Source organism: Cryptomeria japonica, chromosome 11, assembly GCF_030272615.1.
Source record: "Cryptomeria japonica chromosome 11, Sugi_1.0, whole genome shotgun sequence".
NCBI lineage: Eukaryota > Viridiplantae > Streptophyta > Pinopsida > Cupressales > Cupressaceae > Cryptomeria > Cryptomeria japonica.
The window spans coordinates 670,303,638-670,331,099 of NC_081415.1; the positions used below are offsets into that span (position 1 = coordinate 670,303,638).

General features: G+C 36.3%; 1 protein-coding gene and 1 pseudogene across 5 annotated transcripts; one reads left to right on the plus strand and one right to left on the minus strand.

Moving 5' to 3' along the window:
- Positions 1-1,029: 1,029 nt before the first annotated feature.
- On the minus strand, positions 1,030-10,393 carry LOC131070707 (bidirectional sugar transporter SWEET1). 5 transcript variants are annotated; one of them, XR_009112388.2, is made up of 8 exons: positions 10,250-10,393; positions 10,119-10,155; positions 9,768-9,984; positions 8,718-8,876; positions 8,356-8,475; positions 8,082-8,251; positions 5,326-5,490; positions 1,030-1,636 (listed from the first exon to the last, which is right to left on the minus strand). XR_009112388.2 is itself a non-coding variant. In XM_058006311.2 (6 exons), exons 1-6 carry the CDS (start codon positions 10,284-10,286, stop codon positions 8,135-8,137), a joined length of 687 nt encoding a protein of 228 aa, XP_057862294.2. In that variant the 5' UTR covers positions 10,287-10,392; the 3' UTR covers positions 7,987-8,134. The 5 variants fall into 5 exon arrangements, 1 of the variants encoding a protein (XP_057862294.2); XR_009112387.2 differs by having other exon boundaries at positions 1,030-1,721; XR_009112386.2 differs by having other exon boundaries at positions 1,030-1,791.
- LOC131860392 (uncharacterized) lies at positions 2,895-5,442 on the plus strand (annotated as a pseudogene).
- Positions 10,394-27,462: the final 17,069 nt, after the last annotated feature.

The window sequence follows — 27,462 nt, forward strand, 5'->3', positions numbered from 1 at the left end:
CAAAGAAACCAGTTTCTTTATAATCCGTCAAATACCTCAGTTTTCTTCTGCCTTCCTCAAACTATCATGAAAGTATTGAACAATGTTGGTGAAGGAAATAATCATATGGTGAAATCCAAAAACATTTCAAACTATTATAATCCGTCGAATATAAGTCCAATGAATAAAGAAAAATGTATGAATAATTTCTGAGATTTCACTGTGTAAGTAGGATCAATATTCTTATTTTCTATGTTCATTTTTTATATCCATTACTACTTTATTTTATAAGTATACAGGAGGTTTACAAATTTAGAGAGGGCAAGAAGAATTAATTATTTTGTTTTCCTTTTTCAAGATCAAAGAAAGTGAAGCTCTCTGTTTATTCAGCCTCCGTAAATATTTTATACATTTATTTTGTAACATCCCGTCTTACACATAGATGCTACAACCCTATACTGTTACATGATTTTCTTTAATAGATGGATAGATAGATGACTTTATGGAAATATGTAATGGGGATAATATTCTTGTCTTTTGCTGTCTGCAGGCATATCCTTCCCGTTACATGATTTTCTTTAATAGATGGATAGATAGATAACTTTATGGAAATATGTAATGGGGATAATATTCTTGTCTTTTGCTGTCTGCAGGCATATCCTTCCCATTGTCCCTTCTGAATGACCGAATTTCACATTTTGAATTAGTACATTAATTTTAATATTATAAAATTGTAATGTGAATGACAACTTTCTAAACTTTGAAAATACCTACCTAACCTCTTGACAACCAGTATCACAATTGAAGTGCTAACATAAATTGAAAGAGATTCAGAACATCTACTTATATAACTATAAGAAAACATGTTCAGTTTATACCAGGCAGTGGATAAACCATTGTTTCTTTTATTATGATAAAAAAACAGATACAACACTGAATGGACAGTATTACAAATCAAATTCAACATTATAACAAAGAGCACAATTGACCCCTAAGTAGTAGTGCAAGCCTTTAAATGCTTCATGAAACATGTTCAGCTTATACCAGGCAGAGGATAAACCATTGTTTCTTTTATTTATGATAAAAAAGAGATACAGCACTGAATGCACAGTATTACAAATCAAATTTAACATTATAACAAAGAGCACAATTGACCCCTTAGTAGTAGTGCAAGCCTTTAAATGCTTCATGACTTGTAGAATAACATTTAACTATTTGCTTAGAGCATATTTAGAAAGAGCATCAGTTTCTTTCATCACAATGGGATGATGAACGTAGACATTATGAAACGACAAGTTTGTAAGTTCCGTACTAATCATCCCAATCATCCCAGTAGATGGTTAAATACAATCATCAATATCTCCTCCCTTTCCATGATTGACCTACAGATTGTCGAGAGTTGATATCCTTAATTGCTGAAGTATATTATATAGAAGGTAGAAATTCTTTTTGTAGATTTGTTAGAATCTGCAAAAAAATTATCTTCTTCAGAGCAGCCTTTATTGGATTATAGATGCAACTACAGGAAAATCCCAGTAGATGGTTAAATACAATCATCAATATCTCCTCCCTTTCCATGATTGATATGTCCTCCCTTTCCCATGATTGACCTACAGATTTTCGAGAGTTGATATGTCCTCCCTTTTCCATGATTGACCTACAGATTTTCGAGAGTTGATATTCTTAATTGCTGAAGCATACAATATAGAAGGTAGAAATTCTTTTTGTAGATTTGTTAGAATCTGCAAAAAAAAATTATCTTCTTCAGAGCAGCCATTATTGGATTATAGATGCAACTACATGAAAATAAGCCTGCAATAGAACAATATAACATATAGATCAGATGACAAACTGAAACATAAAACTGAAACATAAAAGGGTTGGTAGAAAAAGTAATCTAGTGGTTACCTCCCTTATGCCAGCAGTGTAGGCCTTTCCAAATCCATGGTTAACAAGGTATCTAGAAATTAATAATTCGTCTTTTATGCTAATGCACTTCATATTTGAGAATTAGCTAAAGTCTATTTTCCTTAGATTCTAGAATGTTTACAGACTGACTGCGTCTTTTATGCTACTGCACTTCATATTTGAGAATTAGCTAAAGTCTATTTTCCTTAGATTCTAGAACGTAAAACAGACTGACTGTACTTAGTATTCTGATTGCAGGCATAATTGGACTATGTTGAAAAAGTTGTTATCTTTCCGTTTGAAGCAGGTATGGTGGAGGTATGATTACATCTTGTCTTATGGTGGAGGTATGATTACATCTTGTCTTATGGTGGACTATGCTCAGCCATAAATTATAGATTATTAGTGTATATATATGCACTCTAGTTTCTTTTTGAAATAATTCCTATGGCCGGCTTATTTATGGCTGAAAAAGTTGCTTAATCAGTGGGGTGTTTTGTTTAACCCACATTTCAAGCATTCAAGTATATATCAAAGAGGAAATCTAACATTTTTGCAATGGTATCATTGATAATCATTTTATTCTCTGTGTAGATATTAGGCTTTATTGAGTGAGAGCGAGTGTGAATTTGGATCTTTTGTTGCATTGTATTTTATATAATTCACATTTCAATATTTGACATCCTCACATTCTTAGTGAGAATGATTTAACAAAATTCTGAGAGAAATTTATTTAAAACTGAATCCCTAATTTAACAAATTTAACAAAATTCTGAGAGAAATTTATTTTTTAAATGTTATAGATTTAGATCTATGTACTTGGTTAGACAAATTTATTTTTTAAATGTTATAGATTTAGATCTATGTACTTGGTTAGACAATAATGCTTTTGGTTGACTTACCATATATTTAATTTGGAGAAGGGCACAATTAATATATATTATGACTTACTCTAACTTTCAAGGAGTTTAAATATTTATTTTAGGCCTTAGATATATGATTTTGGAATGACTTTCTATGCATCTGGTTCAATATGTTATGCATTTGGTCAATTATATCAGTCTCTGGTGGACAATTCTGATTCTGACTGTTACACCCAAGCTGCAGTTAGCCGGAGAAAGGTTGCAGCCAATTCAAGTCAATCAGAGCATTCAGAAACTCCCAAGGCCCAAGATTTACCATTCTCAGAAAACGTAAAGAAGTTCTTTCAAATGTGTCTAGACAAGGGAGGAGCCCTTATGAAAGATGCTAAAAAAGGCTTGCAAGGGAAATCTGAAGTAGTTGATGCTGAAGGCATGCTATATGAGGCTGCAGATATATTTTCTACAGCTTCTGCTCTTGACCCTTCAAGCTTGGTAGCTGTAGGACAGTGGGGAACACCTTGCTTGTTCATGGAGAACTTAAACTAAAACTAAGCCAGGAACTAAGGAGTTTGCTTCAATCGAGAAATTATTCCTTGTCTAAGAAGGCGCAGAGATACCAGCCTGATGAGTTGAGGCTAGCTATGATGGACAGAGACACAATTGCAGAAACTTTACATCAGGTGTGTGAAGAGTGTGATAAGCTTCTAGTTGAAGCTGGAAGGAAGTACCGGAGAGCATTGCTGTTGGATAAATATGATGTAAGGTCTTTGTATAACTGGGGACTTGCACTTTGCTTTCGTGCTCAGCTATTTTCAGGAGGGGGAGAGGTAAAAGCAAAATTTTCAAGTATGTCTCTTGCTAATAAATGGATGGTTTTCAGTAAATTTTGGAACTTTTATTTTACAATTTTTCTGCACTTCAAATCTTCTGTCCACATGCCAAGTTCTTGTCAGTGGAAGGGAAAAAATGAAACCTACTTTGTTGAAGGTATAAATGTACTAGGGAGCTTCCCTGTAAATAAAATTCGAGGAGTGAAAGACTATAACTGTCAAATTTACAAGTGCTAAACCAAAAAATGCAAATAGAAAATTCTTTTGTTACTAAGAGGTAGCACCACACTGTAAATGCTCAGTCATCCACTACTATCTGTTCTTAAAGATTCATGGGCCCACCAAACTTTAGGACTGAATTCATTGTAGCATATCTGGTTTCTTTTCTTTAGTCCTTTCGATCTTTTTCTTGTTGATAAGTAAACTGTAAATCCGATAAAAATACACTTCAGCACTAAATCATTGGCTGCAATGCATATCCAACATTCATTTTAGTGCTGATACTATGTTCACTGATCACGCATCATGTGTCTACACTTTACAGTCTTTCAGCCCAATTGATCTTGTTATACAAGATTATCTTTGAACTTCCCAAGCCCTTACCTTGTTATGCATCTTTATGCAAGTCATACTTATGACATTTGACAGTAAAGATGAGACTGAGAGGTACAATTAGATTTTATTTTGGCAAGAAAAATGGGAATGATAAGTGAAAACCTTCAATTAATTTGTAAAAGAGATCTTGACTGCTGCAAAATTGGCACTCATACCTTATTATTAAAATTTAAAGGACCTCAAATCTCACAAGATACCATGCACACACACATTGTATATTCATGACCAGCTCATTAATGAAAGGACATGTGATACATGAGCAACCAGTCATTGTTAGCTGATGGTGAGAACAGTAGGGACTCAATTGTATTTATAGTGCAGAATTTTTTACAGTATTCCTAAAACTAAAAGCAATGCTTGACACATATCCTTTTCATCTTTTACTGGATTCTCCATCTTTTTGCAATTTAATGAGCACATGGTTGATTCTATTCTATATGTTTTAGAACCCCACTAAAGCTTGTATAGGAATCTTTCAAAGTTTAAATCACTGGTGAAAGCCCCGTTGCTTTTATGGGTCCCTTTGATTGTATGGCATTGAGAAGGTTGTTCGTGAATGTTCTTCAACCTGCTAGTAATCTATGTTGCTGTGGCACCGCCCTTTGTGTTCTTAGCTTGCATATAAATACATCACAATATAAAAATGGTGGATTTCAAGCTGGTTATACATTTCTGAAATCAAGGGTTCCAATTCCATGTTATGTCTGTCTGCTAGTTTTCCAGTCCCTTGAGTTCTTATAACAATATTAACAATATTATGCTTATTATATATATGGTTTGATTGTTATAAATGCTGTATACTTTCCATGTTTAGTAGTCGGGATGTGGTGTGAATTGGGTGCTGATTTCACCTGGCATTGCCAAGCCAAAAGCATGCTTGTCTTTGACTTAAACACTATTGCTCGCTTTGGGCATATTGGAACGGACAAATTACATATTTTGCATTAGTCCAAAGAGAGTCTTCTAGCAAACAATCATAAAAAAATTCAGGAAATTCAGAAAATTTACGAAATTGAGCTCAGAATACAAAAGGAAGGAAGCATGTATTGAATGCCATGGAAACAATGCTTAAAGTAATTGCAACTCAACGTACTGAAATTTATGGATGGAATGAGCAATTTGTTGTTTACCTTTCTTCTGCTAGTGGTATAGGCCTTTTTCAAGCCCAGTATGGATGGAATGAGCAATCTGTTGTTTACCTTTCTTCTGTCAGTGGTGTAGGCCTTTTCCAAGCAGTTCTGAATTGATAGATGAGGACTAACACAAATTCATCTTAACCTGGAACTTGAATGCTTCTGTAAATCACATTGGTTTAATATAAGAACATGTAAGTGCTAAGGTTGAGATGATTCTGCCTTCATTACAAATGTTAAATATTTCTCAGTGTAAATTTTTGAAGCACAAGAAAACAAACATCATGTGTGTGCTGTGATTAATCTCAATAATATCAAAACTCCAATCCCTCTTGTGCAAGCTTAAAAAAAGTGGCACTTAGATTAACAAGATGATTATTGAACTTGCAATCTGACTGTCTGATTCAGGAATATGTGGGTAAATTCCAGAGTGTTAGATACAGAGAATAAATAACCATATATTTAGGAATTTTTCCCAACATGCGTGAGACAATTCCGGTGGACTATGCCCACGTTATAATAGTAGCCTATCGGCTAACAAAAAGGAGGTTACCCATGAAATGTGAAGATAAAATGAAGTAGAGATAAATAACCCTAATAGTGCCACTGCCCATTGATATCGGTGCCACTAAACAGTAATATATGTAAAAATGAAGATTATGTTTTGTACAACAATTTTAATAAATATCATTAAAATATATTGTAAACATGTAGGCAACATGCAAGGCACGTGATGAGCTGTTCTAATTTCATGCAATAGTGTTGCACACACACAGAGCATCTGTCACCAGGTGAATCGTGATGGAGTTGTTCGTAAACATAACCCTGAAGAGGGTAGAGAACTTCATGGTGCTCTGCACCGACTTTATGTGCCAGGGGGGTAACTTTACTGCCAAAAATGGCACCGGCGGTGAGTCCATTTACGATGCAATGGCTCGAACCAGCCAAGAAGAATTGATGACTTGGGATTTTGGGATTTTAATGGCTCTGTCTGACCATGCTCCTCTGTTGGCTGGCACATGTATTCACTCAGTTTTTAATTAAATTTAGAATCCCTATCTACACATCTATTTAAGGTTCCTATTGTTGCAAAATCTCTTTAGTGTGGATTGAAATATTCATCCTGCTCAACAATAGCTGCTTTGTCTTCTGTGGGGTTTTTCACAAGCTCAAAAATAGCAGGATTTGAGTCTAGTATGTTAAAAATTTTCACCAAAGTAGATAACATGTTGAAATTTTGCCGATGTCTTTTCAATTCTGTATTTTTATATCCTCTTCTCTAATGGTTGTTTTAAATTTTCTGTGATAACAAATTATAGATAGAACTTTGAAAGATGGGCTTGTGCATAAGATCCATGACAGCATTTTTCCAAGCCTTCGTATTCATTTACTGCAATGTAGAAAATATGGCTTGGACAGTTAAATCTGTTAAATGTATTTAGAAAATGGGTTTCATCACTGTAGGATAGTAGAGGGGAAAAGGAAAATTTAGAAAAATAATGGGAAACAATAAAAAAAGTTTCATATAAGGAGGAAAATGAAACAAGGTGGACTATCTCAAATATCTTCCTCTATCCTAATCAACGATAATGTGTAATCATTTGACATTAAACAATAAAATCATCATTGACTGCAAGTAAATTTATATTATTTGTATGGCTGGGCGATTCCATTAGTTTAGCGATTCCATTAGTTTAAACACCACATATTTATGTTTCTTTCTTTTATTTATATCTATGATATTGCAGGTAGAACACAGGTTGAACTAAATAAATATATATCTATATGCAACATCTAAACTAATTTAAGTCAAAGTCGTAGCATGTTGGTTCTGTTTTCTATCTTCTTTGTTGAAAGATTAAATTCATGACAAATTGCTCAATTGTATATTAGAAGCTACGATCAAGATAAGATGTCACATTTCCTTAAATTGATGTATGATCTATCATGATCTTATGATCGGAGAAATGCTTCATCACCAAGAGCTTGGTTATCCCAAGTGTTTGACATCATACTTTCAAGCATTTATTTTGTATTTTCCTCAAAATATAAAGCATTTTGAAGGGAATTCATAGTCTTTTTATAGCTTTCATTCTAAGCTCCTTTTGTTGAAGATTATCTTTTTATGGATTTTACTAATTGAAAAAAATACTATATTTTTTTATAGACTTCTTCACAATTTCTATTTTGTTTTAGCTCTAGCTCTAAAAACCAAAACATTTTGTAATTTTAAACAAGAAGCTTATAACATAGGAATTTCTCTATTAATGATGACTTGCATGTTGTCACTTCAATGACAATGTTTTAAATCCAGTATAGGAAGAGAAAGTGGTAGTAGAGTTACAAACCTTGCATGGCATGTTTAATCATTAGGACAATGCGGTTTACACTACAACTCATGTGCCAAATTAGAGCTTACTTTTGTTGTGTCTTTGCTAAAAAAGGCTTTAACATTTTTAAAGGCCATTTCTATAACCCTCTGTATTTTCCCCTCATTAATTTAACCCTCCTATATTACTCTTTACTTCTTAGTGGACCTTTTAAGTTTCTTTTCAGTGACTTTTTTGTATTTTAGTTTCTTTTAATTTCACTATTCAAAATAAATAGGGCCACCTATTATTAATTTAGATTCTCATTACACTACAATCCTTATTCCCATGATAGAATATTTTTTGACATTTAAAAAAATAATACAGAATCATATATTTCTACTCTCCCTTATGAATGAGAACTTATAAGGGCAGAGTGCCAACCAAATAATAAATTTTTCCAAAAGCAGTTTATACATATGTAATTCGCATGCAGATCAAGTTTGTGTATCAGCTTTGGAGTCCTCAGTCTGTCTGGTTGGCTTAGACTTCCTGTATATCGCATATAACACAAGCTGTGTCACGCCTAATACTGTTCCCAATCCATTTGGAACCTGCACCACACCAACCATTTGCATTCAGTTCAACTACAACAATTTCAAGTGCACACCGCCCCCCCACACACATATATATACAAAGTTAGTCACCCAAAACCTACCGCCACAAATAAGTCTCTGCCAATAATGCCATATATAAACCATGAGAGACTGCACAGAAATACAAATAATGACAGAAAAAAGGGCATGAACTCCACGCTCTTTGTCTGAATCACCGTTCTCTGTCATTTTCCATGCCAACAAAATCTCAGAATAAGTAACTGAATAAGATTGTAGATATGACGTAAACAGCTGTGTGAGTTTAGTCTTAACGTTATGGATCATGTAATTTGTCACCTAACGTTTTAGATCATGTAGTTTGATCTGAAATGATTTGAAATATCAGAAAATAAACTCAGAAAAATATATGAAACACTTGTATAAAATGAATTTTACACATTCGAATTTTAGAAACGATACAAACCATTATAGAGAGTGGGGCGGCATACATGCAGACTGAAAGAGTTGCAGCAATTACTCCAACGAAAAGCGAGCGAGGAGTGTGATGAAGAAGTGTGAGTGATATAACAACAATGGCGGCAAACAATACCAACTCTGCAACGAACAGCACCAAAATTTTGGTCTGTTCAACTTCACATTTAAATTATCAGCAATTCGTTGTTTGTTAGAGAACATATGTTTTAATATTACTGTTAAAAAAAAACACAATTTTCCTCCATCTTAAGAAAATACCCTATTTCTTAAAAATAGCTGACCCAGATTTTATAAGATACATGAATCAAGATAATAGAGGCCTAGCTTTCCTTATCTGTTTCATGAGGGCTTTCGGGAACTATATTCCACAAACCAGAGGTGTTATGAGTCAGAAGGAATGCTACAAAATTGAATATTTTTTTGTGATTAATAGGAACTTTTAGATTTAAAATTGTGTATTTGGGTGATCTCTGAATTTTTTAGATTTTTTTGATTCATTTTATCATCTGAATTTTTAGATTTTTTTATCTGAATTTATGTACTTGTTGAATATACAAAATAATAAAATTCACAAACCAACAGCCTTTATAAATTTGAGCCATTAACTGCACCATAAAATGATCTTCTTAAAATACTAAAAATCTCAACAATGCCCACTGAAATGTTTTAGAAAACGTCCCATAAGACCACAACCAATTCATATCACCCAATTCACATTTTTTATTCTAGGCTAAATATTTAAATTTTAATCAGAAATCTACAGAAATCTAATCTCTTAACATATCCTGTAGATGATATAAAATCTTTGAAAAAAAAACCCAAAATTCTAGTAGGTAATTTTGTTTGTCCACATCAGAATTAACACTTCGAGTATGAATTCTAGATGTTAATGTACATAACTTCTGGAATCAATTGTTTGAGTTTTTGAGATTTTTTTTCTGGTCTTCCTCTCTTCTTCGTCCTGGAATTTGATGATAAAAACTCACATAATTAATTCCAGAAAGTATGTACAAAATTTGGAAAGAATTGTTGATCTTACCCTGTATTTTGGAGGAGCATACACCAAATAGAGTGTGACATAGGTGATTTCCAGGGCAGCCCCTATTCCATTACTTATAGAGACCAGAATATTATGAGATGTGACCAAGGGCAGCCCATACCAAGTGTAAAGAAGGCAATTGAACAGAGCAGTCACATATGGAAGCCCAGAGAACTCCTCTGTTGAACCCTTTTTAATAACGCGGTAGAATGTAATTCTGTCAATGAAAAACAAGGAAACCCACTGTAGAATGCAATTCTGTGAATGAAAAACAAAGAAACTCATGTAGAATGAGATTCTCTTAATTCTTTAAAAAACACCTATTTTGGAGGATTGGATGGAGATGCTTACGCAGGCGCCAAGAACAGAAGTGTTCCAAAAATATTCCCTGAATAAACAAATTTAATGCTTATTTTTAGTCCAATCTACAGTAAAATATAGCTCAAAAAAGAGAAAAAAGAAGCAGAGGAGGGGAATCGAACCCAAAATCCCGAAAACGAAATGGATGACGTTCTCCATCGTTTGTGCTCAGCTGAAAAAATCAGAAGCAGAAAATGCCGCTTTTGAAAATAGGTAAACTTCGCTAAGTCCATTACAGATGGACAGCTCATTTACACGTGTGCACCGTAACTTTTTTCGTTGGGAAGCAATAGCTGTGATCGACATCATCTATCCCGTGTCACAACAATGCAAGGTGGTGCCCATCATCTATCTTGAGTCACAACAACGAAAGGTGGTGGACATGTACGGAAAGTGTGTAAGCATTGACAGGCACGGGAACTGTTGGACAGAATGTAATGATGCAAAATCTGGAAACATCGTCCTCAAAGATCGAATGCCTCAAAGAGCATCGTTTTCTTGATCGAAGGATATTAATAAAATGGATTTGTTCAAAAGCCTTTAGAAATTTCCAATTTCTCACTTTAGATCATAATCTAGGTTATTATTTTACTTGTAAACGTAAGATTTTAAGATTTTAAGATTTTAAATTAAAAAATGTAAATATTTTATTAATTTAATTATTATTATAAAAATTATTTTATTTTATTTTAGAACTACTTTTTTTAAAGAGGGTACATGGAACTTACGGGATCATGAAGATGCGAGAAGCGGGAAGCATCGCTGGAGCTAGGGTTTCAGGGGTAGTCGATGGAGGAGAAGATGCGGCGGAGGAAGGAGATGATGGAGATGGGGAGGTGGTCGATCCTGGTGGGGTTGGGGTCTTGGTGGAGGTCAACCTTTTTGCCAGTGTTGTGGACACGTCATTGGGAGGGATGTGTCCTGGTTCTGGTCTCCATTGCCCTATTTCGCTGATGGTAGAATATTTTTCCAATCGGTGCTTTCTGTCATGGGCATTGTGGGCGCGACTGAGAGTGTGGATGGTGTTGGGGCTCTTTGCCCTTACCCCGATGCTACTCTTCCTTTCTGTGTTGGCAATGGAGGCAATTGGATCTGCGGGTGCTTGGATTTGGATCTGGGTCGAGCTTTCTTCTGGACTTGGTCGGTTCGTGAGGTGGAGATCCTTTTGCTAGTCGTATTGCTTCGCAAGAAAGTTTTGGTGGTGGCTACAGTGGCTTTGTTCGTAGTTTGTGCTCTCTTGGTTGTGCCTTGGGGTGAGGGGGATGTTTGGGATCCAGGTGGAGGTTTTGTTTTTTTGGAGTCCTTTCTCCCCATGGGTTGTATTTTGGCCTTTGGGAATGATCTGGTGTGGTTGGGGAACTCTGTCTAGGAGCTCCCTGCATCTTTTTGGTGTGATAGTTCTGAGTTTTCTCTTGCAGATTGTGAGTGCTTTTATGGATCTATTCTTTTCAAGAGTTTCTCTGGTGTTTCATTAGCTATCTTTCTTCCTTTTGTCTCTGTCTATCTTATTGAGGTGGACCACTCTTCTAAAGAGGGGAAGATTTGAGGGCAGAGTTTGGTGGGATGGCTCCTGATGGGGGTATTGGATACCTATCTGTTCGAGGTTGGATGTGCTCCTCTGATTGTCTCTTTGTTGATGGTTTTCTTTCCCTCTTCTCCTTTAGAGGTGGAGACTTTGGTGAAACTTATTGGCATAGAGTCCTTCAGGTACTAGCCTCTATTTTTGTTCAAGGTTTTGGGAGCCTTTTCAAAACCCATCTTTCTAGCTAAGCATCATGTGAATATTTGTTGGTTGTTGGTCTTTGTTTTGCGGTGATCTGCTTCATTTTCCTTGTGCTTGGTCTCTTTCCTTCCAGCTCCTATTGAGTTGGTCTCCTTTCTTATTGAGGTGGAGAGGTGTCATGCTAGAAGGCGAGTGTTGATTAGATGTTGGGTGGTGATAGGTGTCCTCCTGCTGGTTATGGGAGCTACTTTAAAACCCACCGTGAAGGTTTGGGAAACCTTTCAAAATCCCCCTCTTGGCTGTTGTTTTTTGTTTATTTTATTGATGTCTGGTTCAGGTTGTGGGAGTCTTGTCAAACCCACAAGCAGGTTGGATGCTAGTAGTTGTCAAGGGCCCAGCCTAGCCACTTGCTGTTTGGGTTTTTGGTTAAGGATAGGTTTTGTTTTTGGCAACCTGAGATCTATGTTGCAGGTTAAGGGAGCCTGGGAAAACCCTTCTCTGCTGGTTTTGGGGGCCAGTTCAAAAGCCAGGCTGAAGGTTAGGGGAGTCTTTCAAAACCCTTTGAGTCCTGATCCTGAATGTATGGCTACCTGTTGTAGTCTAGTGTCTTTGAAGGTTATGGGTGCCTAGAAAACCCATGTTGTCAGTCGAAGGTTAAGGGAGCCTTAGTAAAACCCTTATGTTTGTTTTAGAGGCTAGTTTTTTTTAGTCTCGGCTGTGGTTGGGCAACTGGTTTTTTGATGATTATTCCTTTAGGAAGCATTGTTTTTGGGTTCCAGATCCTGGTAAAATCTGAGAGTTTCAAGTCGCTTCAAAACCCGTTGTATGGGGTTTTAGGTCCCCTCAAAACCTGTTTATCCTTAATCAAAAATTACTTTTTTAAAGAGGTAGTTAGTTTATTTTTTACAAGTTTTCACTAATATATATTTTAATGTTTTGATGTCTTTATATTTGTAACACATAAACTTTAAATAAATATTTTATATTCTTAGTATTGTTTTTGAATATGGGAAAACAGGTTTTGATGGGCCCCTAAAACCCATTACAGCGAAAAGATCAAAAGATTTACTTTAAAGCGCAACAAAACACGAAAGGCAACACACAAAGAAAAGATAGCTGACGAACAAAATGCCAACAAAGAAGAGACAAGAAGTCAAAAAACCAAAAAGGACTGACAGAAGCCCATATTTAGGTTAGGTTCTGAAGCATTTCAGCAGCTTCCAGCTCCTGTTGTTCCATATTATTAGCTGCCCGCTTGATTTCCTCAATTTCCTTGCTGTGGGCTTTGCATCTTTTTAGTGCTTGCCCGCGTTCTTCTCCCAAGCCCTATTTCCTTATCATCTAGGGTATCGTCCTTTACATCAATAATGCCCGTTGCAGCCTTATCCTTCTGGTCATTCTCCAGCTTATTGATAAGAGCCTTCATACTAGCCGAGGCAACCTTAAGAATCTTATGACTTTGCTCACCAATTTTTTGGAGCATGTTCTCAACTCCATCAAGTCTTTTTTCAGTGGACCCTTCTTTGTTCTCAAGGCTAAGAAAGCTATTTTGATTAGCATTGATAATCTCCTCTACATTACCATTAGCTTTGGTAAGCTCACTAAGACAATCTGGGAGGGAATTGAATTTACCCGAGCCTAAAGCCTGTAAAGTCTCGACTTTCCTTGCTTCCTGGGCCTGCTTGGTTTTAATTCTAGTAATTTCCTTTTGCATCCAGAGGAGCATCTGTTTGAAGCTATCCATGCCATTATTGATGTAGAGGTCAATATCTAGGTGATGCTCTTCCTGGGTCTTGTCACCTGCAGTTTCAAGATTCTCTTCTAGTCCCACATGCCTGACATCAGAGCTCTAAGCTTCTTTCATGGTCGTATCCTCCCCCATCAGGCCCTTATCCTTATTCACAAATTTTAATAACAATAATCCTGATAAATGACAATTATGGCGATGTCGTGCTCTGCGGGTTGAGTTAGGGCGGTCGTGCCCTAGCTTGCTTTCTGTTCTACTTGCTGGTGCATCGAGGGGGGGATCTTTTTGTATCCAAGGTGTTGGTTTTTGGCAGTTTTTCTTTTCATTTCCTTGCTACATCGATCTCCTTAGCTGCGGGGTGTTGCATTCAGGCCAGGGTTTATTCTGTGTGTGGAGGCGATCGGGGGTGGTTTGAGGGTAGCCTCTCAGGAAGGCTCTGATTCATTGCAAGGATCGATTAGGTTTGGTTATGTGGGTGTTTGGTGTAGTGAAGCAACTATTCTCCTTGGGGTGAGTGGGGTTTGGTTTGGGTGAGGTGTGTGGGGAGTTTTTTCTTGGGTGTTTGGTCCTGCATTTGTTCATGGCAACGTAGATGGTTTCTACTAGTTTGGTGGTTGTTGATGCTGAGGGCCCTCACCATGGGTCTTCCTCGAGTTTGCATGGCTCTTCTTAGGGTCTACATGTACAAAAGCCAAAGTCTTTTTATGTGGGTGAGGGCTCAAAAATGAAGAAAGTTAATGGTTTCCTCCCTAGAAGCCAAGATCATCTTCTTTTGGTTATCTCTCCTGATTTAGTTGAAGATGATGTGTCATATTGGAGTCGTCATGCTCTCATCTGCAAATTTCTAGGCATTCGTATTCCTCTGTCAGCTCTGAAGGCTTGTGTCAGACGAACATGGCAGGCTGACGGTGATATGGATATTATGCTCGCTGTGAATAGCTATTTTGTGGTCTCTTTTTCCTATTTAGCTATCGGAATCGAGTTTTTGAGGGAGGACCCTATTTCTATAATCATGTTGGGTTATTTATCAAACCTTGGCATATGGGTTTTAATTCTACTGAGGAATTGCCTTCTAGGGTTCTTGTTTGGATCCGCCTGCCGCGTCTTCCGCTGGAATTTTGGAGGGATGATATTATACAACAGATTGTTGCTCTGCTTGGGAATCTTGCTATGTTTGATAAACAAAACCTAGAACCTAAGGTAATTTCTTATGCTCGTATTTATGTGGAAATGGATTTGAATAACACCCTATCAGATTCTCTTGAAATATGTCTTGGCACTTCTTCATGGGTTCAGTCACTTGTTTATGAGTCCCTGCCTTTTTCGCTATCGGGTCTATCATGAATATGGACATTTGCAGTGGCATTGTCCTAAGGTTAATAAAATTTCTCATTCTAATGTTTTGTCTCCTTCTTCACCACCAAAGGAGGCTGAAGCAAACATAGGGAAAGCTCCAATGAGTGATACTGATTTGGGTATGGAAAATGAAGGTTTTGTTCCTGTTAAATCTCGGGCAAGGAATCGTGGGAAAAAAAGAACTCTTAGAGATAGGCAACTTGATGAGGGCCTCAATCAGTTTGAGGTATTGAATTTGGTGGCGTTAGAGGAGGGAATTTTGGTGGATGTTGTTACAAATAAGGATTCAGGCTCTAAGGCCCACATTTCACAAGATATTATTGTGATGAATGATCCTCCTATTGTGCAAGATCAAGATGCGCCCATGCATGAGCCTTTGCAAGATGACATGGTTCTTGCAGATCTGGCTAAGGCAGTTTCTGGCAAGAGTAAGGGTTCTTCTTAGAGCCTCGGTGTGCAACAACACCTTCTTAAGAAAGGTCCCTTTGTACCTTCTTCTATTGTTGGGCATAAGAAGGATCTAGAAAAGATTAAACTTACTGGAAATTTATTGCTGGAGTCTGGGTATGTTAAGACCATTGATGCTCACTTTTCTCATCCTCCTCCATGATTGTTCTCTCTTGGAATGTAAGGGGGTTGAATAGCACGTCCCGTCAAAGGGCTATTCATGACTTGATTGCAGTTCATTCTTCGAACATCTTCTGTGTTTAGGAGACTAAGGTTTTTGTTGATGTTATGCTTTAGTATTCTTCTCGTATATGGTATGTTGGATAGTGTCAATGCATTGGGTCTCATGGTAATTCTTGAGGCTTGGCTCTTTTATGGGATCCTCGTAAGATTGTTTCTTTCGGTAGATTTCTAGTCATTCTTCTATTTCCATGGTTGCTTCTGCTTTGGATTTTGGTGAGATGATTCTAATTTCTAATGTTTATGCTCCACTTGATATCTGAGGTAAAACCTATAATTGGGTGCATCTTAGGTTTGTCCGCTCTTGTGCTCCTTATCTTCCTTGGATCTTAGGAGGTGATTTTAATTCTGTTTTGAGTGTGGAGGAGAAAAGAGGAGAGTTGCCTCGATTGGGTTCAGCTTCTAATCTTTTTGTGCTCAGGTGGATTTGCTTGCTTTAGTGGATGTTAAGCCCTCTAATGGGATTTTTACTTGGAATAATAGACGGAGTGGAGAGGAAGTGATTTCTGAATGGTTGGATAGGTTTTTTGTCTCCTATATTTGGGTTGGTGGCGGTTTGGTTACTTCTTCTAAAATTCTTGACTGGAAAGGATCAGATCATTGGCCTATTAAATTTGTTGCTTCTTTTGCAGCCCCAAAGAATCCTCCTTTTAAGTTTTAGCTTATGTGGCTTCGGGACTCTTCACTGCATGACTTAGTGGCTAAGTGGTGGAGAGAGGGGGGTCCTACTTTTGGCACAGCTATGTATCTATTTTTTAAGAAGCTTCAGTATGTCAAGTATCACCTTAAGAGATGGAATGTGTCACACTTTGGTAATCTTAAGTCTAGGAAGAAGAGTGCCTTGGAACGTCTTGCTATGATTACTCACCAAATCTGGGATAATGGTTTCTCGGATGCTCTTGGTATAGCTGAGTCCCATGCTTTGCGCAATGTGGAGGAATGGGAGCTTCATGAGGAGATGTTTTTGAAACAGAAGGCTTCGGGTTGATTGGCTTTAGCAAGGGGATAGGAATATTGCTTTTTTCTACCACTCTGTTCAGGCTTGACGTAATAAGGGGTATATTTCCTCTCTGGTTTCCTCAGAGGGGATTCAAATTTCGTCTTTGCCGGCTATGTCTCATGAGGCTCGTCAGTTACACTCTAATATTTTTGTTGAAGATTCCCCCCCTACTATGGAGGAGGGGATTCAAATTTCGTCTTTACCGGCTATGTCTCATGAGGCTCGTCAGTTACACTCTAATATTTTTGTTGAAGATTCCCCCCCTACTGTGGAGGAGGAGAATTTGATTCTTTCTTGTATTCACTCTCTGGTGACCAATGCTATGAACGCTTCTCTCACTCGTCCGATTTCAATTCTTGAATTAGAGAATGTTGTGTTTGGTATGAATAAAGGTAAAGCTATAGGCCCGGATGAGTTTCTTGTTGAATTTTTTCAAGATTTTTGGGATATTATTAATTTGAATTTTTTAGAGGTTGTTCGAGAATCTCTTCTTCATAAGCAGATGCTCCACGCTCTAAATTCTACTTTCTTGATTCTCATTCCCAAAAAAGAAGGTGCTGATAAGCTTGAATTTTATCGCCCTATTTCTCTCTATAATGTGGTCTATAAGATTATTACTAAGTTGATTACAAAGAGGCTCAAAAATTGTCTTCCTGTTCAGATTTCTGAGGAACAAGGGGGTTTTGTTGCTGACAAATAGATCTTGGATGGGTTTGTGGTGGCTTCTGAGGTTATTCATTCTATGGCAAATTCAAAGGAGCACGCTATGTTTATCAAATTGTATATGGAAAAGGCTTATGACAGAGTTAAATGGAGTTTTCTTCAGAACATTCTTTTAGCATTTGGTTTTAGTAAAGAGTGGGTGAGATGGACTATGAGTTGTATTACCTCTTCATCTTTTTTGGTGATTGTGAATGGTGAACCTTTAGTGCCTTTTAGTGCTTCTCATGGCCTTCGCCAAGGGGATCCTCTTTCACCTTACCTATTTATTATTATGATTGAAGGTCTGGGTCATCTTCTTAAGTTTCGTTCTTCTCAGGGCCTGATTCATGATTGGCAATGGGGCAATGGGGTACCTCAAATTTCACATCTTTAGTTTGTAGATGGTACTACTCTTATGGATTTGGCTCGTATTAGGGAAGTTGAATCTTTTCGTCAAGTGTTGGATATTTACCTTGCTGCTTCTGGTCAGAAAGTTAATGAGCATAAATCTTCCATCTTCTTCTTTAATACTCCTCAAGCCATTCAGAGGCAGATTGCTACTACTCTCCGGTTTCAGGTTGGGTCTCTTCCTTTTGTTTATTTGGGTATTCCTCTTACTATTGGTCATCATCCCAGGTCTTCTTGGCAGCTTCTTCTTGATAAGTTGTGCCAAAAGGTTAATCATTGGACTCATCACTGGTTATCTATTGCTGCTAGAGTGACTCTTTTAAAATCTATTATTCAAGCTTTTCCTATCTACAGATGTTTTGTTCAAGCTGCTCCTATGTATTTTCTTAGGGAACTTGATGCCCTCTCTCGACAATTTATTTGGAGTAGTTCTTTAACGACTACTAAATGGAGCCTTGTTAAGTGGGAAACTATGTGCAAACCTAAGAATCAAGGTGGTCTAGGTTTATGGTCTGCTATTTTGAATGGGAAATTTCTTGCTGCTAAGTTGTATTGGCGCTAGTGCACTTGTCAAAATCAGCTTTGGGCTCGTATTCTCACCCATACGTATCTTCCAGAGATTACTGGGTTTGATGTTCCTCGCTTTCTTGTGGTGGGATGGGGTTCTATGATTTGGAATACTCTAAAACTGGGGGCTCATTTATTTAAGAATGGGCTCTTTTGGATATGTCATTCTCGTTCTCAAGCTCATTTTTGGCAAGATTCCTGGGATGGCCATCCTCCCATTCTTTCTACTCATCCTCACCTTCAGTCCCTTTCTGATATTTTTACTGTTGCTGATTGGGATTTTGTTGACCATTATAAGACTACTCATAATGGTGAGTTGGTAGCTCATTTTTGGTAGAATTTTTTTTTTGAATGGCTGCTTGGAGGTTCTATGGAAGATATAATTGAGTTGGCTCAAATTATTGAGTCTCGTGAGTGCACTACCTTGTGTAGGAATGATGTTTTGGCTTGGGATAGTAGTGACTAAAATGGAATTTTTTTTGTTTCTACTGGCTATGCTGAGGTGTTGTGGCAGACTTTTGGGGACATTCAGGTCCCTTGGTGGAAGCAAGTTTGGTATAAGTTCTCTTGGCCAAAGTGCAAAATTTTCATGTGGTTGGTGGTTCATAATCGGTGTCTTACCTGAGAAATTTATGTAAGCGTGGTTATCAGGGCCCCTTGATGTGTGTGTTGTGTTGTAATAGTGAAGAGAGTGTTTCTCATCTTTTTTGTCAATGTTCCTTCACTAGGCATATTTGGCATTTATGGTAGGAGCTGTGGAACCAATCTAGTTGGTATGTCTCTTCTTTGGCTGATTTTTTTGTTAGATGGAGCAAGGCCTCTGCTAGAATCTCTTTTCTTCAAGTGGGTTGGACTCTTGGCCTTTCTTTTAATATTTGGTATATATGGTTGGAAAGGAACCATCGAATTTTTCAAGATGTGGTGCTGGGAACCCACCCCTTGTGGTGGAAAATTCTCCACTCCTTGGGAGAAACTAATTTAGAAAAATGTGACTTATTTGAGACTGTGGATTCGGGTGATGTTATGTTCTACAATCAGATTCATCTTCCTCCTCCACAATGCCAAATCATGAGAAATAGATGTAGACACTCTTTTCAGAAGATAGATTGGGTGGGGAGGTGGCGTCCTCCTCCACAAGGTATTTTGAAAATCAACACAGATGGGTCTTGTCGGGGTGTGCTCTTGGATGGAGAAAGCTCATTTGTTAATCATATTCTCAGGTGGTGTTGAATTTGTTGACTCGGCAAAATTCTACAGATGGTAGTTGGCAGTTGAGTTTAGTTGTTAACCAGATTCTTCATTTGAGTGATTCTTTGATTTATGTTTCTTTCAAGCATATCCCTAGGGAGTGGAATGTTGTTGATTGCCTTGCTAAATGGGCCTCTAAACACATACATAATTGGTATATAATGGATAAGGGTCAATTGCCCTTGGATTTGTCTCATTAGTTGGATCACTTAGTGGACCTTGACAGTGTTGTTTGATGCCCTTGCTTTGTTATTCTTTTGCTTTGAATAAATTTTAACCCCTCCTTAATTTCAATATACCAATAATATTATTAAATACCTATATAATGTCATTTCAAACTAAATAATTTTCAAAGTGAGTTGATTTTTTGGGTTATTCTACTTGTTTGACATAGAACACAAAAATATGCTTGTAACTAGTAACTTTCTAATTACCTCAAAGAAATAGATTGAAATAATCTACATGTAAAAGTGATTTGATCTTTAATTATCACAAAACATTACAAGAAATTATTTAAAATCATCATTACACTTTATAATATTATTATTTATATTGTCTTCAGTTTTCATACATTATTAATTTTTTTATAATTGGTATATTGAACTTTTTTCTAAAAATATATTATTTTACTATTTTATAATAATTATAATTATATACACAATTTGATTAATATAATATTAATATTTAAAATTGAATATTTTTAAAATAATATTTACATTATATCATATTATATTAGAATTTATTTATTATCTATGAATTCATGACAAATTATTTTATTACAATATGCAAATATTATAATACTATAAAGGCAATTACTCGCCACTAAGTGACACTTGTTTTTATAATGTAGTGAACATTGATATTTACTATTTATGAAAATCAAAGATGATATTTAGTTTTATTATAATGTTTTGGATTAAGAAAAAAATAGGTTTTGAAGGGACCTTGAAACCCTTTACAAAGAACATTCTAAAAGGTTTAGAATCAAAGCATTAAACCCAGAACAATAATACAAGACAAAACGAGCTGTTGAAGATAGAACAATACAAACTACAGCCCAAAAACCAAAAAAAATCCAAAAAGGCACCAAAAACCAGCAACGACAAACCAGGAACCAACATCGAGGTACAGATAAAACCAAAAACAAGAAAAAAAACTACATGAGGCTCTTTAAGGTCTCCAAAACCTCAGCGTCCAATTGACTCATTTTATTAGCAGCAGACCTTAACTCTCGATAATCCAGTCTCAGAGCCAACTTTACTCTTCATATTCCCCCTGGTCCTCTTACAAGGGCCAAAATCCACCTGATTCTTGTCTTTATCCTCCTCCAGGTTAACCAACATCTTGTCCTGTTGAGAACTATCAAGATTATTCACCATAATGTTTATCGCATTAGCAGTCTGCTTAACAATCCGGTGACTGTTAGACATTATGGTCATAATGGTGGCCTGAATCTTCTTGTAATTCTCGTCCATTTGGATGAATTTTGTCCCCAACCACTTTTTTCATGTGATCAATCGCTTCAACAAATTTTTTGACGCAAGCCACACCAAAAATGTTCTCATCCTTGGTCCAATGAGCTCTGCCATTCTGACTGTCTTGATGGGTGGGAGTAGGCACAGTCTCCAGCTTGCTGCTCATCGCCCTCTGGTTTAATTTGACCTCCTTAAGTTCATGAAAGAGCCATTTAAAAATGTTGAAGGTGTCAATGGCATGATCCCACGCCATACCCAGAATATCCACATAGTCATCCCTCTTAGAATTGAGCTCTGGGCAGTTAGCATTAAGGTCCCCCTAAGTGGTAGACCTAGTACCTTTGTTGATATCCTGATGTGGAGGCAGAGGAGGGACCTCATTGATCTGAATTCCAGGATCTGGGTTGGATCTCTTACTATAATCCTCAGCCCTAAATGTCCCCTTTTGGCCACTGGAGGCAGAGGAATCATTACTCACAGAGGTAGAACAAGAGGAAACTTGCTTTCAAAATTTATTACTCTTGCCCAAAATAGGTTTAGCCTTTGGGGTCTTTTCAATTTTAGCTTTCTTGGGAGGATAAAAAAGTCTCATCCTCTGAGTCAAAATTCGACTCCTCATTTTTTGACTCCCCAACACTAGTATGATCACCAGAGGAGGCAGGTATGTATGGAAAAGGGGTAGGGAGGGCACGAAAATGGGCATCAATTAAAACAAGAAACCCTTCATGAAGGATAGGGTACTTAGCCGGATTTTTCTTATGGTCTCTGAAGCTAGCCCGAGGGGAAGACAACAAGTAAAAAGGGAAAGAGACCCTAATATGATGTCTAAAATAATTTAACAAAACAAAGTGATGACCATAAACCCTGGCAAAATGCCCATCAAGGGTAAGCTATTCCCTCAAGTAACTTGAGGAGCTGGGCCCATATGTCTTTCAGAACACCAATATCATAACAACTGGAAGTCTTATTCACCATCTTCTCCCTTTCCTTCTTAGTTTTATTATAATGTTAGTGTGGATGTAACTTATTTCTTTTAGTGTTTATTAGTGAAAATTCAAAAGACTACTACAATCAAGAAATAATATGAAGAAAGGACATGCTTATTCTACAATTCGTATTCTTGTTCATAATCTTCTAAATTTTACTTTAATATATACTTTACTCATTATTATATTTTACTTTAATATGCATTCTTCATGGTATTTTTATATGCACACTAAAACATGAGTTAAAAATATAAAACGAATAATACATTTTAAAAAGGGAATGACAAGAAATAATCTAAATCTAGTTTGAATTGAATGTCTACATCTAATTTTGCATCATTCAAATATGAAGGGTCTAGGAAATTTACAAATCTTAGCAAATCATTGGATAATATTCTTCAAACATTTCTAATAATTTGATGACCCTTAATGCCATTAATCTATTAGATTCCTATAGAATATTATCTCTAACAAATGATCCTTGTAGAATTTACATAGAGTTAATGAGAACCATACATATACTTACATATGGTATTCAAGCATAAAATCATACATCTCAATAGTAATAAGATGATTCATGTTGATGGTGTGGAAGATAGGGAAAATTGTTTGGTTACTCACTAAAATTAAATTGAAAAATATATGTTAATAATTTTCTATTGCATGCACAATGTAACAATATTGAACACTACTAGGTATTCAAGCATCTTACTAATTCTATTTGTATACACATATGGATCAAGATCCTATGGATACAAACCAACTTTTGTCTTCTTCCCACACTTCTACAAATTCATTTAAGGAACTATTACTCTAAAATGTCACCTCCATGTGTACCTTTGATTGTTTTATTTTTTGAAGAGATCCCAAATCGTAATTATTATGGTTCACTTTATAGTCATGGTTTTCTTCATGGCGAACAATGTGAAGGTTTTATTATTGATCTAGGCAATTAGTATAGCATATATATATAGGATTTTGATATAAATGAAAACTTAGCAAAAGACAATTATACATATTTATCTATTTCTCTAAATATAACTAATAACATTCTTATGGACACTTTGGGAGTAGCATATTTCCTATGGACACTTTGAAATTTATATTGGACACTATCAAGGACATTTGTTATGTCTACAAGACTAAGGAACGTAAACTAAATGTTTCTTGTGAGTACAAAGATTGAATTTAAAAATTTTACCAAATAAATCGAGGAAAAAGAACCAATAAAAATGTAAAATAATGAGCAGATTTAGTCATCTTCATTGCCTCCTAATGCTCCTAAGCACAAAAGCTATTTAATAATTCTTGCTCTCTACCAATAAAGCGTGAGAAATATGGTTTCATTTCTCCATATATATTGTTAGAATTGAGAATCATATGACTATAGGTTTTATCCCATTGTTTCACCCATCTTATCCTTCATTGCATAAATTGTATGACCGAAAACATCTTTTCCATGTAAAATAATTCCTTTATTGAGAATCTCTTCCCGGGTTCATGAAGTTTCAAAACACCTAATGATGGGTTTAAAAAACTCACCAAACCTTTGAGAACCTTAAATATTGATAATTTCTTTATCCAATACCATGAATCTAATATTTGTGCCAACAATAATACCAATTGAAGCAATCCCATCACATTTAAATCTATTGAGAGGAATAGTACTCACACTTACAAAGTAATACCCACATTTTTAGATAATTTTAAATTTAATCATCATGTCAAGATTGAACCTTGAGAGTTATGGTTAAAATTTTCAAGGTTTCATACATCCATGGTATTCTATTATTCATAATTTTATAATACTTTTGGAGCTAAGAGCCTCAACATGTGAAATTTTCTAAAGTTTCCACATTTTTGTCAAGTACTAGTGGATTTTGTAACTATTGATGCCCAAATTGAATATGTATTCACTAATTTGCTAGAGTGAATTTTCACACACATTGTTCATAGATAGTTAATAGTTGGAAGCTAATTTTTTGTAAGTTCAAACTTGGGTGGAAAAATTATCCGAAGTTAGTAGGAAACTATAGTGTAGTAAATTGCATTCCTATGCAATGTCTTGCTTAGCTAGGCCATATTTTAGCATGTATGACCTCCCGCATTTGATCCTATTCATCCCATCTCAATTCCATATTCAATTCCAACTTCTCCTTCTATAATGGCTATTAGGGATGGACCATCCCTAACCCCCATGGGATCGTTTTCTGCATTTGCTAAGATTCTAATAGTTGGGGGTTGAGGATAGCGATATCTCCAATTCTTGCCAGGACATTGCTTCATCAAAACACAACATTTTTTAGAAAACAAATTGAATCATTCAATCATCTACACAAAGGTTTATAAGTCTATATCAGGGCATGCAATGTGGGGAATAATCTCACTTATTGATAAACAACCAAAAATAAAACTAAGGAAAGAATGCCAAAAAACCTAGGGCACACATTGCATGATAAAAGATGTGGGGAAAAGAGAAAGGAAATGCCCAAACACATTCTTCCACCAAATAATGGGAGGATGAAAGATTTTCCTATGAGACAATACACAAAAAGAAAAAGAAGGATAACCCTAAAGGAAAAAACCTAACACAAATAGAGGAGAGAAAACCAAAAAACAAAAAATGAAAGGAGAAAAACATATAAAACAAAGGGATACAGTCAAATACATAATTGAAACAAGAGGAAACTTGCCCTAATCACACCACCAAAGTCTTGCAAACTCATGCGAAAAGCCTTCCTATGCTCGAGTAAAATTTCTCAAAATCACCCTAAGTGTATTGGAGTAGGGTACAAATGAACATAAGTTAAGCTTTAAATTGGACAAATAAGGTCATATTAAATGTAGGTGTATGGGAAGGTGAAGGCTAGATCCATTGGGGGTTGGGGGTCGAGGGTGGCAAGTGCCACCAAGAAAGTGGACACTACTACCTCTAATCCCTGATCCTCGCTAAGGCACTAATACATTTGGTCTAAAATTCCGATGAGCATTTCCGACGATCTATGGGATTTCTTTTACTTTCTTGGATTGATTTTTTTTTTTTTCAAAAATTGCCCCGTGTTCGTCAAAATTCTGATGTGGTAAAATTTCATGTCAGAATTTTGACTAAAAACTGACATCTTGAAATTTCACCTCGACATTTTGACAAACACAGATTTTACCTATTGATCAACATATGTTGGTTCGATGATTTTCACAACCTCTGGATGTCTTCTTACTCATCAAGATAACATAAGTTGATGACCTCTCTTCCTGCTGATCAGTGCGAGTTATCCCGCTAGTCTCATCAGCCATCGAGATAGCTTAAAATGTGTTCAGGTGATGGGCATGATTTCCTCGATGTCTTTTCCCTCGGCGTAGCTCCTCCCAATACGTTATGTCTCCTCAGCATAAGCTTTGACCCTATATCGTCTTAACCTTTACTGATGTTTTTTACTTTTGCCTGTGTCCATCGGGAAAAGTCTTACCGATAGCATCATTGACTATCGACAATACATGATCTTTGTTTTGCCGCTAGTGTGCGTTATGCCAATGGACTTCTCTAGTGTATTATATCTCGATGACATGCTTCTAGTTGTGTTACTATCGGGTTGAATTTTTCCAATAGTATAGATTTGATATTTCACGTTAGAATTCTGACGAACACGTGGTATTTTTTTTATTAAAAAGTAACTACGCGCCATCATTATACACGGGCTCATCAGGGTGAAAAAATTGGGAGGAAGCGGGCACAATTACTGTAGATAGATGTTGATGAAGAACTCGCCCATGGCAACAAAAAGAAACCTTTTTTCATTCACAATCCGCTCTTTCTCTTTCTCATGAGTCCTTGTTGAGAATCAAACGCGAAACCTCTTCCTTGCAAATTTTCCATGCATGGGAAGCAACCCATTAGAGCTGGAAACCATAAACCCTAGGGAATTCACTCTACTTTTACTCACCAAATTCAAATTGAAGAAAATTACAATAGCAGACGGTGGTGCCATTGATCCACAACGACCGTCACAATTATTGTTACTACTTCTTACCTCATGTGCTTCATGTTGTGTACTGTACAAGAGGTTGGTCCTTTCATTCTTGTCATCAAGATTTTTTTGCAAGCTCCTTTGCTTTCCTTGAATTCTCTTGTTCACTTTGTTTAATGGTATTGTCTTTGGAAAAATATGTATCCTCAACCTCCTTAACCTCTCCATTTTGCAGCTGCCAGTTATAAAGACAAGTCACTAGACATACCAATTGCCCCAATTATGATTCACTGTCTTTCTGTCATCAAAATATTTAGGTCTTGATTCAGTTATAATTTGATCTTGTGTAACGAGAATCCCAAACAGAAGTCCATAATTGAACATGTTGCTCCTCCCCTTGATTGTTTCTGATGTTAAGCCTCAATTCATTAGGCCACATACCCCTAAAACGTCCACAGAATAAGATTAAATGCATCAATAATAAGTAAAATGTAAAATTAGGGCAATTATTAGGGCACAATTGCTGTAGATAGACGCTCAACAACAACTATACAAGAGGTTGGTCCTTTTGTTCTTGTCATCAAGATTTTTTTGCAAGTTCCTTTGCTTTCCTTGTATTCTCTTGTTCACTTTGTTTAATGGTATCCACTTTGGAAATATATGGATCCTCAACCTCCTTAACCTCTTCATTATGGGGCTGCCAATTATAAAGACAAGTCACTTCATATCCTCTAGAGGGGTGAACAATTCTCTACGACTGTAAACCCTTCTAGCCCTCAAAATAGCCCTTTGTACAGAAGCATCTTTTCTAGGTCCAAGGCCAACTACAAATTGCAAAGGAGAAAACATCCATTCATGTGATGCTGCTAGGTTTATGTCAACACCAACTTGGTTGGTTACTGTAACCACTACCTATTTGATAATTCTCTCTGACTGTAAACCCTTCTAGCCCTCAAAATAGCCCTTTGTATGGAAGCAACTTTTATACGATTATTTAGGACTCTATGGGCAGTTGGTTGTACAAATTTCCCCACTGAAAGGGTCTCTTAATTTTCTCCAGTTAGTAGATAAAATTCCTCATCCTGGGATAGCTCTTTATATCATAGCACCAAAAATCGTTCGAGGAAAAAATTGACAAACCAAAAGTATTAGAATTTTTTTGAAAAAATGGGGAAAAAATCGGAAAAAAATCAGATTTAAAAAAAACATAGCAAATTGCAGGCATAGAGACAAAAACTATTTAAAAAAAAAACTTAAAGGCATTCCCATAGCATAGAGATATAAAGAGAAACTAAAATAGAGTTTAACCCATGAATTGTAGAAAATTAATTTTTGTGTTTACATTCATATTGCCTATTCAATCTTTATGTTAGTGTTAGTGAACGGATTTTGCCTTTCTTACAAATGATCAATTTCAAAATTTGTCGCCTTCTTTAAAAGACAATTGTTCAACTAAACAGTTGGGCAAGTG

Excerpts from the sequence above, each read along its gene's own strand:
- LOC131070707 (XM_058006311.2), bottom strand. The coding sequence starts at position 10,286 with ATGGAGAACGTCATCCATTTCGTTTTCGGGATTTTGG. Across the intron at positions 10,156-10,249 it reads TTTCGTTTTCGGGATTTTGG|GGAATATTTTTGGAACACTT; the intron begins GTTCGATTCCCC and ends TTGTTTATTCAG. Across the intron at positions 8,476-8,717 it reads CCGCCCCACTCTCTATAATG|AGAACGGTGATTCAGACAAA; the intron begins GTTTGTATCGTT and ends GGAAAATGACAG.